The sequence below is a fragment of the Lethenteron reissneri genome, chromosome 50 (assembly GCF_015708825.2).
Source record: "Lethenteron reissneri isolate LAM-NWPU_2019-01 chromosome 50, ASM1570882v1, whole genome shotgun sequence".
Taxonomy (NCBI): Eukaryota; Metazoa; Chordata; class Hyperoartia; order Petromyzontiformes; family Petromyzontidae; genus Lethenteron; species Lethenteron reissneri.
In genome coordinates this window covers 10492556-10506523 of record NC_083828.1, presented here as the reverse complement: position 1 = coordinate 10506523, position 13968 = coordinate 10492556, and the positions used below count along the sequence as shown (strand labels likewise).

General features: G+C 53.2%; 1 protein-coding gene across 2 annotated transcripts in view; it reads right to left on the bottom strand.

Annotated features, from left to right (window-relative positions):
• Positions 1-493: 493 nt before the first annotated feature.
• Positions 494-13968, bottom strand: part of LOC133355223 (phosphomevalonate kinase-like) — a 30439-nt gene continuing 16964 nt past the window's right edge. For both annotated transcript variants that reach the window (XM_061572594.1, XM_061572595.1), the window contains one exon: positions 494-7987. In XM_061572594.1, coding sequence (XP_061428578.1) covers positions 7845-7987 — 143 coding nt within the window. In that variant the 3' untranslated portion in view covers positions 494-7844. The remainder of the gene's footprint in view (positions 7988-13968) is intronic.

The following is a 13968-nucleotide window of genomic DNA, read 5'->3' as shown; positions in this document are numbered from 1 at the left end:
CTTATGCAATATCAAGGGACCTTTGATACTGGCAAAAATGTATCCCATGATAGAGCTACTCACCCCGAGCTAGACATGATCTCATACGTTCATTGTCCTTGTGCTGTTCGCCTTTGGGCGATCTCTGGTCTGACACCGGTGAGACGAGGCCACCAAGAAGGCTGCTGTGGTGGAGGGCAATCAGTCAAGGTGGAGGGCAATCAGTCAAATAAAATATCTAAACGCGCGACGTCGATTCTAAATGTGGAGGGAAAAAGCGGAGGACCCGGAGAAAAATCCACGCGACCACGAGGAGAGAGACATGCAAACTCCAAATATACAGCAGCAGGCGTCAGGGTCGGGATCGAATCCACGACCTCCTGTATACCAGGTGAGGTAGTTGACATCTCCTAGCCACCGCAGCACCCAGCGTTAATATGCCAACAGCGCTGTTGAAATTTGGGTTTTGCATTACCGGTAACCGCATTGTAAAAATGTCTAGCGACACAATCACCACAGTTTAACCCTTTTATCGGATAAACGCAGGTGCTATGGGGAGCGGTAGCGTAACGATTAGCGCACCGCACTATGAACCCGGCGACCCGAGTTCGATTCCCGCTCACGGCCACCAACCCCGGTGACGATTATCTGACCAATGCATATATAATTATGAAAGCATGTTTGTTTGCATGTAGACCACAAGTACTGTGTGGTTATTGCAGACTGGATTCCTTGCAAAAGGTTTCTATTTGGTGTCTGCACACCTTAACACCTCATATTCTTATTTTTCATACATTATGTAATAGTTTGTTGAAATCCCGTGCCAAAGTAATTCTCTGGACAATCGCACGGCATCGTTGTATGGACTGTACATGATTTATTTATCAGTTGGAAAATTAAAATCTCCTTGGGCGAGAAAATTCAACTTTGGGTGGGAGAGAAGCGAGGGTTGTACCATCGGGCACTCCACCCCCACAACTCCCAATTGGTGATAGGGCAGTTGTGGAGAAAGTGGAGAGTTTCCCATACCTGGGCAGTGTGCTCATGACAGCAGAGGTCTCACTCCGAATCAGTCGAGTGGCATGATCTTTTCATCGGTTGCATAACGCTGTGTGCAAGCTACCTGGTCTGTCGCTCCGCACGAAGCTTCAGATCTTCTCGGCCACGGTCATTCCCTCCCTTCTCTACGCTTGCGAAACGTGGACCCCCCTCAAGGAACATCTTCGCCGGTTACAAATATTTAGGCTGGCCTGCCTACAATCCATCCTGGATTTAACCAGGCTGGATTGTGCGAGCTCATAAATCCTTGAAAGATCTGGACAAAGTCCCATCGGAGAGCTCCTCTGGCAGGCAAGGCTGCGTTGGCTGGGACATGTAGCCTGCATGCCCAGCCACCGCATGCCTAAACAGCTTTTGTTCGGCCGGATCGAGGGGGCTAAACGGGCGCGGCACGGGCTAGAGAAGAGATGGAGTGATGTGGTGCAGGAGGACGTGGAGCTGAGTGGACTTGCCGATGACTGGTACCAGCGGTGTCAAGATCGGCCTCTGTGGAGGAGGCACGTGAAGGACGCTACTGGGCAGTTGGAGGCAGTCGCCCTCCAACAACAACGGAGGGCGGAGGAGCGACGCTCACAACAACGAGCGGAGCACCGGGTGGCTAAAGCACAGCAAGTTGGTACAGTAGGGGGCACAGGTGGTGCATCAGCCAGTCATCTCAGTCAGTCGACCCGTGGCACCTGGGTCTGCCCCGTGACCTCCTGCCAGCGGGCATTCGACACTTCACGTGGCCTCAACATGCACATAGCCTGGCACAAGTGTCGTGGTGATGTCGCCACCACTTAGTGGCGAATGGCGGTTGTTGTTGTGTGTGGTCTGTGTGAGTGGTCTGTGCGAGTGGTCTGTGTGTGAGTGGTCTGTGTGTGTGTATGGTCTGTGAGTGTGTGGTCTGTGTGTGTGTATGGTCTGTGTGTGTGGTCTGTGTGTGAGTGGTCTGTGTGTGTGTATGGTCTGTGAGGGTGTATGGTCTGTGAGTGTGTGGTCTGTGTGTGTGTATGGTCTGTGTGTGTGGTCTGTGTGTGAGTGGTCTGTGTGTGTGTATGGTCTGTGTGTATGGTCTGTGAGTGTGTGGTCTGTGTGTGTGTATGGTCTGTGAGTGTGTATGGTCTGTGAGTGTGTGGTCTGTGTGTGTGTATGGTCTGTGTGTGTGGTCTGTGTGTGAGTGGTCTGTGTGTGTGTATGGTCTGTGTGTGAGTGGTCTGTGTGTGTGTGGTCTGTGTGTGTGTATGGTCTGTGAGTGTGTGGTCTGTGTGTGTGTATGGTCTGTGTGTGTGGTCTGTGTGTGAGTGGTCTGTGTGTGTGTATGGTCTGTGTGAGTGTATGGTCTGTGTGTGTGTATGGTCTGTGTGAGTGGTCTGTGAGTGTGTGGTCTGTGTGAGTGTGGTCTGTGTGAGTGGTCTGTGTGTGTGTGGTCTGTGTGTGTGTATGGTCTGTGTGTGAGTGGTCTGTGTGTGTGTGTGTATGGTCTGTGTGTGAGTGGTCTGTGTGTGTGTGTGTGGTCTGTGTGTGTATATGGTCTGTGTGTGAGTGGTCTGTGTGAGTGGTCTGTGTGTAAGTGGTCTGTGTGTAAGTGGTCTGTGTGTGTGTGTCCGGCAAAACAACCTCCTACCTCCTCGCGGTGCCGGACGGGCAACACTGTCGTGGGCAGTGCTGTGGGGGGAGGGCCAATGCCCATTGGCCTCTCCCCTCATGGCGTCTGTGACCACCACAGTGGCTAAACGGGGGCTCTGGACGGGTGCGAGGGGCTGGTAACCCCTCCACCTTCAATTAACCACCACTAAACCACGAATTAAACATAAACCTGTAACAAATAAGCTTGTGCCGGAGGCCCCGGGGGGTCAGGCTTTTATGACGTCTCCTGGCCAAACCCCATTTGGCGGAGCCAGGAGATTGAATTTTCACCCTCGGGGCTCCTCCAGAAACAACAAAAAACCATTGCGGATGGCCACGTGGAATGTTCGAACGCTCACTGCGGAGGAGAGGCTGCCACTCCTCTGTCGGGAGCTGGACCGGTACCGCCTGGATCTCTGTGGCATTCAGGAGGTCCGGTGGACCGGTTCTGGCTCCTGCCACCATGAGGGGTGGACAGTCCTCTACTCGGGGCAGGAGACTGCCAAACAACAGGGTGTGGCTCTTCTTCTGAACAAAAGAATGAAGGGGGCGTGGGAGCGTGGCGGTGAGGTGTGGGAAGCTGTAAGCCCCAGGATACTTTGGGCTCGCCTTCCCATCAACCAGAGGCGAGGAGTGGTGGTCGTGGTTACTTATGCCCCCACCGAAGACGAACATCCGTGGAGGGATGCAGGCAAAGCCGATGAGTCAGACTCTTTCTATGACCTCCTGTCACAGGTGCTGGCTAAAGTGGCCACTCGGGACAGAGTCATCTTGTTGGGTGACTTCAATGCCCGAGTTGGTCATGATGCTGGTACCTGGTCTGGAGTGATTGGAAGGCATGGGCCAGATCAGCTCAATAATAACGGTAGGAGGCTGCTAGATTTTTGTGCAGCCCATGGGCTTGTAATTACCAACACGCTCTTCCGGCATCGGCGCATCCACACAACATCATGGATACATGCCGGGTCCAAGCAAGAACATCTGCTGGACTACATAGTGACGGACCAGCGGATGCGAACCCATGTCCTTGACACCAGGACCTACCGTGGAGCTGATCTGTCCTCTGACCATCGACTAGTCATCTGTAAGATGCGCCTGCCTTTCTTCCACTCCGGTGGTGGGTGTACACCCAGGATCCCATTCCAACCAAAAGTGGCCTGGTCTCAGTTAGCTGATGAAAGTTGCAAGCGAGAATTTCATCATCGCTTGCAGCTGGGGTTGGCATCGTCCCCCACTCCACATGATGTCAAGGGGAAATGGGCGCGGTTTAAGACTGTGACTCATGCAGCTGCAATGGCTGCTTTGGGTACGCGGTCCAGACCTCCCCAGAAACCCTGGCTGACAGAGGAGGTGTTCAGGTTAATTGAGAAAAAGCGTCAGGCCCACTCTCATCGCCTACAGCATCCCACGTCAGAGAATGAGGAGGTTTACCGCAGCCTTCGCTCGGAAGTTCGGAGAGCCGTCAGGCGCTGTAAGGATGGGTGGTGGTCGCGGGTTGCTGAGGAGATGGAGTCTGCCTCAGTGGCCCGTGATCACAAATCACTATTTAACTCCATCAAAAAAGTAACCTGCAGCGCCACACCTATTACCATCATTAGAGGAAAAAACGGTGATCCAATCTCCGACCCCCAGAAACAGGTTTGCAGATTTGCTGAGCATTTCTGTGAGGTCCTGGGGGAGGGAAACATCATGGCACAAAGTGGTGACAACCCTGCTGAGGCTGCGGTGCCTCAAATATTGGAAGAGGTCACCCCCTGTGAGTGGCTGGCTGAGGTGCCATCTGTTGAGGAAGTACTGAAGGCGATCCGGAGTCTGAGACCAGGAAAGGCACCGGGCAGAGATGATCTCCCAAGCGAAATGCTGAGGGAGGGTGGCGTTTGTGCACAGACTGCCCTATATGACATCATAACAACAGTCTGGACCACTGGACGGGTTCCGCAGGACTGGAAGGATGCCCTGGTGGTTCCCCTCTTTAAGAAGGGGGACCGTACCGACTGTAACAACTACAGGGGCATCTCACTCCTCAGTGTGCCGGGTAAGGTCCTGGCAAGGATTATTCAACATCGCCTTGCTAGGCACGCTGAGGAGAGGCTTGCGGAGCCCCAATGCGGTTTCAGGAAAGGGCGGTCCTGCACAGATGCCATATTTTCTGTCCGTCTGCTACAGCAGAGGTGTAGGGAATTCCAAAAAGACCTACATCTCTGCTTTATTGACCTGGTCAAGGCCTATGATACCATCAGTAGGACTGGGCTCTGGGTTGTTCTTCGTGCTTTCGGAGTCCCTGACCCTCTGCTCACGATCATTAAGGACCTTCATGATGGTGAGCGGGCCCGGGTAAAACTACGTGGCCGGGAGTCGGAGCCTTTCCCTGTACACCTTGGGGTGCGACAGGGATGTCCTCTGGCTCCCACATTATTTAACATCTATTTTGACCGCGTTGTTCGTGAAGCCTTCAATAGCTGTACCGGGGGAATTTCCATTTGGTACAGATATAATGGGAGGCTGATCGACGCCCGGGTGCGATCAAGGGATGGCTCCCTATTGGTCAACCACGTTATGTATGCCGATGATTTGGTAATAGCTGCTCATTCAGAAGAGGAGGTGGAGGCGCTGCTGCTGAGACTGGAGCGTGCCACTAAGAGGTGGGGCCTTACCATCAGCCCCACCAAAACTAAGCACCTGCCTGGGTATTTTGTACCATCGGACACTCCACCCCCACAACTCCCAATTGGTGATGGGGCAGTTGTGGAGAGAGTGGAGAGTTTCCCATACCTGGGCAGTGTGCTTATGACCGACTCCAGTCTATCAGCAGAGGTCTCACTCCGAATCAGTCGAGCGGCAATATCTTTTCATCGGTTGCGTAACGCTGTGTGGAAGCTACCTGGTCTGTCGCTCCGCACGAAGCTTCAGGTCTTCTCGGCCACGGTCATTCCCTCCCTTCTCTACGCTTGCGAGACGTGGACCCCCCTGGTGGAGCATCTTCGCCGGTTGGAAACATTTAGGCTGGCCTGCCTACGATCCATCCTGGGTTTAACCAGGCTGGATTGTGTGAGGAGCTCACAAATCTTTGAAAGATCTGGGCAAAGTCCCATCAGTGAGCTCCTCCGGCAGGCAAGGCTGCGTTGGCTGGGTCATGTAGCCCGCATGCCCAGCCACCGCATGCCTAAACAGCTTTTGTTCGGCCGGATCGAGGGGGCTAGACGGGCGCGGCACGGGCTGGAGAAGAGATGGAGTGATGTGGTACAGGAGGACGTGGAGCTGAGTGGACTTGCCGATGACTGGTACCAGCGGTGTCAAGATCGGCCTCAGTGGAGGAGGCTCGTGAAGGACGCTACTGGGCAGTTGGAGGCAGTCGCCCTCCAACAACAACGGAGGGCGGAGGAGCGACGCTCACAACAACGAGCGGAGCGCCGGGTGGCTAAAGCACAGCAAGTTGGCACAGTAGGGGGCACAGGTGGTGCATCAGCCAGCCATCTCGGTCATCTCGGTCAGTCGACCCGTGGCACCTGCTGGGTCTGCCCCGTGACCTCCTGCCAGCGGGCTTTCGACACTTCACGTGGCCTCAAGGTGCACTTGGCCTGGCACAAGCATCGTGGTGACGTCACCGCCACTTAGTGGCGAATGGCGGTTGTTGTTGTTGTTGTTGTGTGTGTGTGTATGGTCTGTGTGTGAGTGGTCTGTGTGTGTGTGTATGGTCTGTGCGAGTGGTCTGTGCAAGTGGTCTGTGTGTGTATGGTCTGTGTGAGTGGTCTGTGTGTGTGTATGGTCTGTGTGAGTGGTCTGTGTGTGTAAGTGGTCTGTGTGTAAGTGCTCCGTGCGAGTGGTCTGTGTGTAAGTGGTCTGTGTGTGAGTGGTGTGTGTGTGTGAGTGATGTGTGTGTGAGTGGTCTGTGTGTGTGTGCTGCGTGTGTAAGTGGTGTGTGTGTGTGTGGTCTGTGTGTGTGTATGGTCTGTGTGTGATTGCTCTGTGTGTGTGTGCTGCGCGTGATGTCACCGCGCAGGTCGAATCAGCCACTGCTGCCCCGCTCTCTCTCTCTCTGACGTCGATTCGGTCTGCACCCGGCGTGCTGCTCGGCACGACGTCTCGCTCCAGCGCCGGGGGGCTTCTTTCAAGAACCCAATTCTAGTTTGAATCAACGGTTCCTGATGAAGCTCCCGGCACGTGACGCAAAACGTCGGACGTCCTGCCCGACCGTGCGAACACGAAGCGGAAAAGTGCATATTTAAAATTATCTTCTCTTTAATTGATTTACGGCTGCCCTTTTGGCGCAGGCTGCCATGGCAAGAGTGGCAGCTGTCTCCGTCTGGCGAGGCCATCGGCGGAGGTGTTGTTCGACGGTTACCACAAGATACAACCACGAACGCACACCGATGTCGCGGACGTACTAGCACCCGCCACAGGAATTTGGGATTTCCACCACTTTCTCTGGAGGGTGAGGTCACATGCTAACTTGAAAGGAGAAACCACTTTGATCAAGAGTCACAGAGGTGTCAAGTGTAACACAACTATAAATAATAATATTTGGTCCTTTAATATATTTGTTGCCGAAGGCCTAGCCGGCACGTCACCAGGTGTGTACGTACGTTGAACTTCTTCATGCTGATCGGAATCAAGCGGTTCTAAAGACATGGCTGTTACAATCTTGATGATTTCAAAGTGCAAAGCTCCCAGTGGTTTCCTAATATCGGATTGAAGAGCGTTCCAGACGGCCGCAGAACCGCATCTGAGAGCGCACGCAATGCGGTGCGCGTTGGTGGGTTGGCGGGATACAGGGCGGCGTTGTTTGACCGTACTTCGCCACCCTGGTCAGCAGTACGGGTTGGTGAAGGGCGGGTGAAGGGCGGGTGAAGGGCAGGTGAAGGGCGGGTGAAGGGCGGGTGAAGGGTTGGTGAAGGGTGGGTGAAGGGCGGGTGGAGGGCGGGTGAAGGGCAGGTGAAGGGTGGGTGAAGTACGCCAGGACCGAGGTTCACATATCACTCGCCGCCGATGTCAGCCGCGTCCGGAAATCAAATTCGGGTCGCCACGTTCCAAGTGCAGTGTTTCTCACCGCTGCACTCTTTGATTGGAAAGGGACTGGAGGCGGGCGGTGCAGGGCGGGGCAGGGCGGTTGCGTGCAGCAGCAGTGGCCATGCAAATCAACCAGGGAGGGGGGGGGGGGCCTTGGGCGACGACGAGAGGCCACCGTGCCACGCGTTTTGTCAGCTCCCGAGTTGCAGCTCCACGTGACTCAAAATCTCCTGCAGCTGAGTGTCCAGGTCGCCGTCCGGTGCGTCGTTCCGGATGTTCCAGTCCCACTGCACTCCGGAATCCAGGCCGCACTCCGACTCCATGTCGTCGATCCCTGCACGGACAAAAGGCAGCTTGTGTCCTTAGCATCGATTGCAATTCAATTGAATCCATCAGATTCAGTCGAAATTGAAAACTCATTTCCAAATTGAAAACTCGTTTCTTCAGAACCGCTTCTTGCGTTGCGTTTGTTTGCCTTCCCCCGCACCACCGATTAGGACGGTTGGCTACGTACGGTGTGAAAGAAGTTCAACAAACATACGTACATCACACCTGTTTAAGAAGTCGGGGGTCAGGTGACACGGTTATTCTGACTTCCTGCATTTTATTCTAACTGCCTGGATTTGCATGTACAGGGCATTGCTTAGAATCCGCAGCAATTCAGAGCGGCTGACATCACATTTCATCTCGATCGTGTCAATGCCCTGCTGCAATCTTGCCAAGGGAACCCCCGGCGGCAGCTGTCCCTTTGTGACTCAAGGTGTTCGCTGGAGCGGACCGCAAATGGGAATTTCAACACGTAGGCTGTCGCGACCAATATCATCCATAATACAAGTGTTTTTGTTGTGGCTTTGCTATCCAACACACCGGTGTGCTGTACGAGCAACGAATTGGCACGTTCTGTTTACGTGACAAACCTTACTAGTTGGCTGTGTTGGGTGATGGTGGGTTTAACGACCCACTTATATATTTACGCGATCTAACCCCAAAAAAAAAACCTGTTTTATAAACGGGCATTTGTCTGCAAGTAAGGGGCGATGTGGCTTCGTGTTCATCAATAATATTTTACTTTCATTTCGTAATTCATTCTTGGGCGAGGCCACGCAACGATGTGGCCACATTTGTTCACGTCAAGACCCCTAAACGCGGCAACACAAATTCTACCGCCGCACCGCGTAAAATAAAAACGCGCGCCGGATATTTTGATCGCTTCAGCTCCCTGGCCGGCGCGGCTCGGAGAAGGAGGATCTCCCTCGCAAGCCGCATTCAGCAGCGGCTCGACAAGCGACGATTCACTTCCAACAGCGCCAAGCATCTCTCCGGGGAAAGGCCTCGCAAGTCAAGAGGAACGACCCGGGGAGTCCGATATTCGGCCACATCACTACGCGGCCTTCATGCGCGAATCAATTGCGAACCGTGATATTGCCCGCGAACATCGACTCCTCGCTCAGACTGTTTGACTCGGCTGGTGATCCAGTGTGGGCCGCAGCATTCGTGGGGAGCAGGAGCGCTTGGCACACTGCGGCTCTGAACCCGGTGGCCCGAGTTCGATTGCCGCTCACGACTACCAACACCAATGACTCCAGGGACTCCCCTAGGTCGATGCAAACTGAAATGAGTACCTGGTGCTGTGTGTAAACATAACCGCCACTGGGGAGACAAAGGCGGGCGGGCCTAGTGCTGGCTACCCACTGCATCGTGTGCCGTGCCGGCGTTCATAGGTGCTACTCGCTAGCGGCTCTTGTTCCAAAAGACTGTTAAAGGCTATACGAGGGATCTTTGTCTTTGTTGTCGCTGCATTAAAAGTAAAGAATTAACTCGAACGCGGACGGCGTAGCGCCAACCAATCTTTACGTTCAAGTCGTCGTTTTGTCAATCCTGCTACCCCCCCGCGGCAGTGGTCAGAGGGGATTGTTTGGCCATACTTCACCGGTCACTGCACATTGGTGAAGCGTGGGGAGGAGGTCACACACCTGGGGAGCATACAAGTACTGTACAGTAAAACGATGGCTGTTGCTATACCACCCTCTCGCTGCCCAGAGCTCGATAGCCTCAAGCACCTGTTATGCACGACGGGTCACTCATTCAAGCAATTCTATCCGGCCTCAACCCCCCGCGAGGCTTGCGAGATCTGACGGGACCAGGTCACAGGCGCAGCGGAGTCCCGGGTCAGAAATCGCTCGCCGCCGATGTTTAGCCACGGTCAGGAATGGGACTCGGCTCGCCGGGTCCATAGCGTGCCGTGTGCCAACCACCACTCCCCGCCCGCGGCTTGATAACGATCGCTTGGTCGTGGATTTTTCCAGGCAGGTGGCCCGGCGACCCGAGTTCGATCCCCGACCGCGGCCGACATCGGCGGCTGCGAGTCCGTGAGATCGATTCCTGGACCAGAGGGAAGACCCAGCCAATCATCCCTCGCAATATTCGCCGCCCCCCCCCCCCAGCCGCAGGAATGTGGAATTTCCACCGCATGCCCAGGGGCTGTGCCTGAGAGGTCACAGTCAAATGCCTTAACTCTCATTCGAGTGGGAAGCGGATATTTTTCTTTTGAGTAATTATTGACTCCACGATGGTGAAAGCGGGGGCGAGTTTAATCGCGCGTGCGTAGGTCGGTGAGCTCCAGCACGAGGTTAATCTACTTTGTTGTTTCCACCGTGGCGCTTGGCAGAAGAAGTTGGCACAGTAGGGGGCACAGCTGGTGGTGCATCTGCCGGTCGTCTCAGTCAACCCATGGCACTTGCTGGGTCTGTCCCGTGACCTCCTCCTGCCAGAGAGCCTTTGACGCTTCACGTTGCGGCCTCAAAGATGCACCTGGCCTGGCACAGGCGCCGTGGCGACGTCACCGTGACTTAGTGGCGAATGGTGGACGTTGGTGGGCAAGCTGCGATGGTGCAGCGGTTAGCGCGCTGCGCATACGAATCCAGAGAAACAAAGTTCGATTCACGTTCATGAGCAACATCAGCTACTCCCGAACAGCACTCGGCCTCCGACAGTCCGTGAAGGTTATACAGGAACCTGTTATCTTTGCTGCTAGGCAACGGTGCTCCGGAGAAGGTTTTAAAGTTAAGCGAGGATCACGCTGACATTTTTTTTTCATCGTCTTGCACGCGCTCTTTATCTTTGACAATAAGAACGCGGATTTGTTGATATTTTTTGCGGTGGCGGCGTTGCTGTTTAGGGTATTTTTATGGGAACCAAGATAGCTTTGCCTGATACCCCCACCCCACCCCACACGTGCCAAACAGACCTTTGTCTTTCCGGTTATAAATACAGTTTGACGTTCCCGTCGCAAATGCCTTCTTTTCTTATTATTTGTTTTCTTTCCTTTTTCTTTATTTCTTATTTTTGTTCTCTTATATTTTTTCTTTTTTTCTTCTATACTCTTTGGGTCTTTCCGTAAAGTCACGTAGGTACAAAATAAATTAAATCACGACGTTTCGGGCGCAACACAAGTGCCCGTCATCAGGTGGAAACAACCACAGCAATAAACAATTGCTGAAGTGGGCAAAAGGAGAACTCAGCCAAAATGAATCCTTTGCCAACATTTTTTTCTTTTATTAATATTCTTTTTCTTTAGTCTTTCCTTATTTTTTCTGTCTTTTTAATCTTTCTTCTTTTAGTTTTCCTTTTTCTTTATTTTTTATTTTTGTTTTCTTCCATTTTCTTGATTTCTTCTTTTAGTTTTCTTTACATTTTTTTCTTTTTCTTTTCCTTTCCCCCCCCACTCACTCAGCCAAAATGAATCCTTTGCCAACATTTTTTGTTCGAATCGTACGACGATTAGATTTGAGATTGCATCGATTTCAGCAGCAGCAGCAGCGGGGAAGCTTGGCCTGGGGAGCCGCTCGACTCGGTTATTTCGTGGGCGACCGGCGACGGCTCGGATGTTGCACCGTACAGATATTCGTTACGAGATACACTTTAAAAAAATGTATGCGGCTTGTTTTATATGGGAGAGTCTCCAGACACATTTTCAGGAGAGGTCCCTGCCAAACTTGTTTTCGCAGGAGGGGAGAGGTGAGAGGGAGGGGGAAGCGATGCTGCTGCTGCTGTGTGACCCCCTGACAGAGGAATTTTTCAGGGAATTCTTCAGCACTGGGGATGTTTTGGGTGAGATCACTTTCATTGTATGGAGGTGGGTGGGAGGGGGGTTCAGCCATGGGAGGGCACCGGGGGGAATCGGGAGGAAATGCACGCAGAACATGGGCAGAGAGCGGAGAGCGGAGAGCGCGTACAGAACCCACGCAAGAGAAAGGCTCCCCCCTCTCCCCCCCCAGGTCAGGAATCGAACCCTGGACCCTTCTTGTGCCGCGCGGCACAAATTGTTTACCTCCGCGCTGCCACGACCCCCGCCGCCCGTTAAAAGTGATTCTTTGCCAATGCCTCGACTTACCGAGCGATTGCCCGCGGTTGGAGCATGCAACCACTTCATTTGTAATGGTTAATATCCAGTAGACATCTGATTGGTGATGACACCTATTTAAGAAGGCGGGTCAGGTGACACGGATAGTTTGACGTCCTGGATTTTCCTCAGGGCTTCCTGCATCTTGTACTAACGATGCCCTGGTGGCGTTGTAAACAAAAGCTCGTGAATATAATTGAGCTGAATATGGTTGTGAGAACTGCCCTTCAAACTTTCCCGTGAGCGAGTGGGTGCGTCAGCGAGTGGGAGTAACTGGGCGAGTGAGTGGGTGAGTGGATTAGTGAGTTTGTGTGTGAGTGTCTGGGTCAGTCAGTAGGTGTGTGAGTGAGTGGGTGCATCAGTGAGTGGGAGTGTGAGTGAGTGGGTGAGTGGATTAGTGAGTTTGTGTGTGAGTGTCTGGGTCAGTCAGTAGGTGTGTGAGTGAGTGGGTGCATCAGTGAGTGGGAGTGTGAGTGAGTGGGTGAGTGGATTAGTGAGTTTGTGTGTGAGTGTCTGGGTCAATCAGTAGGTGTGTGAGTGAGTGTGTGGTATTACAGTGGTTAGCACGCTGTTCCACAAACCTGAGTTCAATTCCCGCGCACAACCAATAAAGTGGAGAATATCTGAGCCAGTTCTGGACCTCCCCCCTAAACATGGCCACCCACTCCCTCGTTGCTGTGCCAGCACTCCATAGGTGATACTCGCTAACAGCACTTGCCCCAACAGTCTGGTAAGGCTATACGGGGATCTTTGTCTTTGTGTGAGTGTGTGGGTTGGTTGGTGAGTAAGCGAGTGGGTGGGTGAGTTAGCGAGCAGAAACATAAAAAACCTGCCGCGTCGTTCAAGGCCTGTGCCCGTGACGTGGGCGACTTGGGGCCGATTCCCGTGTGGCCCCCAAGCTGTGAACTCACTGCCACCTCGGGTCCCCAAGCCGCGACTCTCGGCTCATTCTAACCCCCCCCACCCGCCTTAACACCGATGTCTTTTCATTTGCTCACTATGGTTTAGCTTCACCTTTGGGGTGTTTATACCATGTGGCAAGGTGTTCCTATCACAAGCCTGCACGCTTAGAGTAGGAGTTTACTGGGTTTCATTTCCTTGTTATAATTGTATTTTTTTTTGCATCAACAGCACTTTGCGATCTCCGGATGAAAGGTGCTTTAGGAGTAAATGACTATTCATCTGTTTGGCTGTGTCGGGTGGTGGAGGGTTTTATGATACAGATTTGGCCAAAGCATTACGTGGCCTAACCTAAGCATTACGGAGTGCCATGGTGGCGAGATGTTAACTACCTCGCCTGGTATACAGGAGGTCGTGGGCTCGATCCCGACCCCGACGCCTGCTGCTGCTGCTGTATATTTGTAATTTGCGTGTCTCTCTCCCTGTGCTCGCGCAGATTTTCTCCGGCTCCTCCAGTTTTCCCTCCACATTTAGAATCAACATCACGCTTTTTAGAGTATTTGGTTGCAATACATTTGCACACGACGAGCCACTTCGCTGAGCTAACATCCGTGGCCAGGTCGCTTCTGAAAAACAGCTACATAGCTCAGTGGGCCTCCTTACTTGGTAAAAAAAAAAAATAGCTTAGTTTATAAAACAATTATGCTTTTAAAACTAAATGTATTTACATATTACGACAGTTAGACGTCAATTATCTCCGGGGGCGGCAGTTGAACCAATCGTGCGAGTCTCTATCGGGGCTCTCCGCGTGGGCGACACGCGTCACGGCAAGCGGCGGCAGCGGCCCGCCGGTGGCGAAGAACAACGGAGCGGCAGCCGAGCAGCGGCGGACCGAGCGTGGGAAACACTCGCAAACCCCGGCCTGCTCCTCCACAGCGGCGCACACACAGGTGGCGGGGGAACAGAAGTGAGCAGCAGGATGCGACGGTGGTGGTGGTGATGTCATTGTAAGT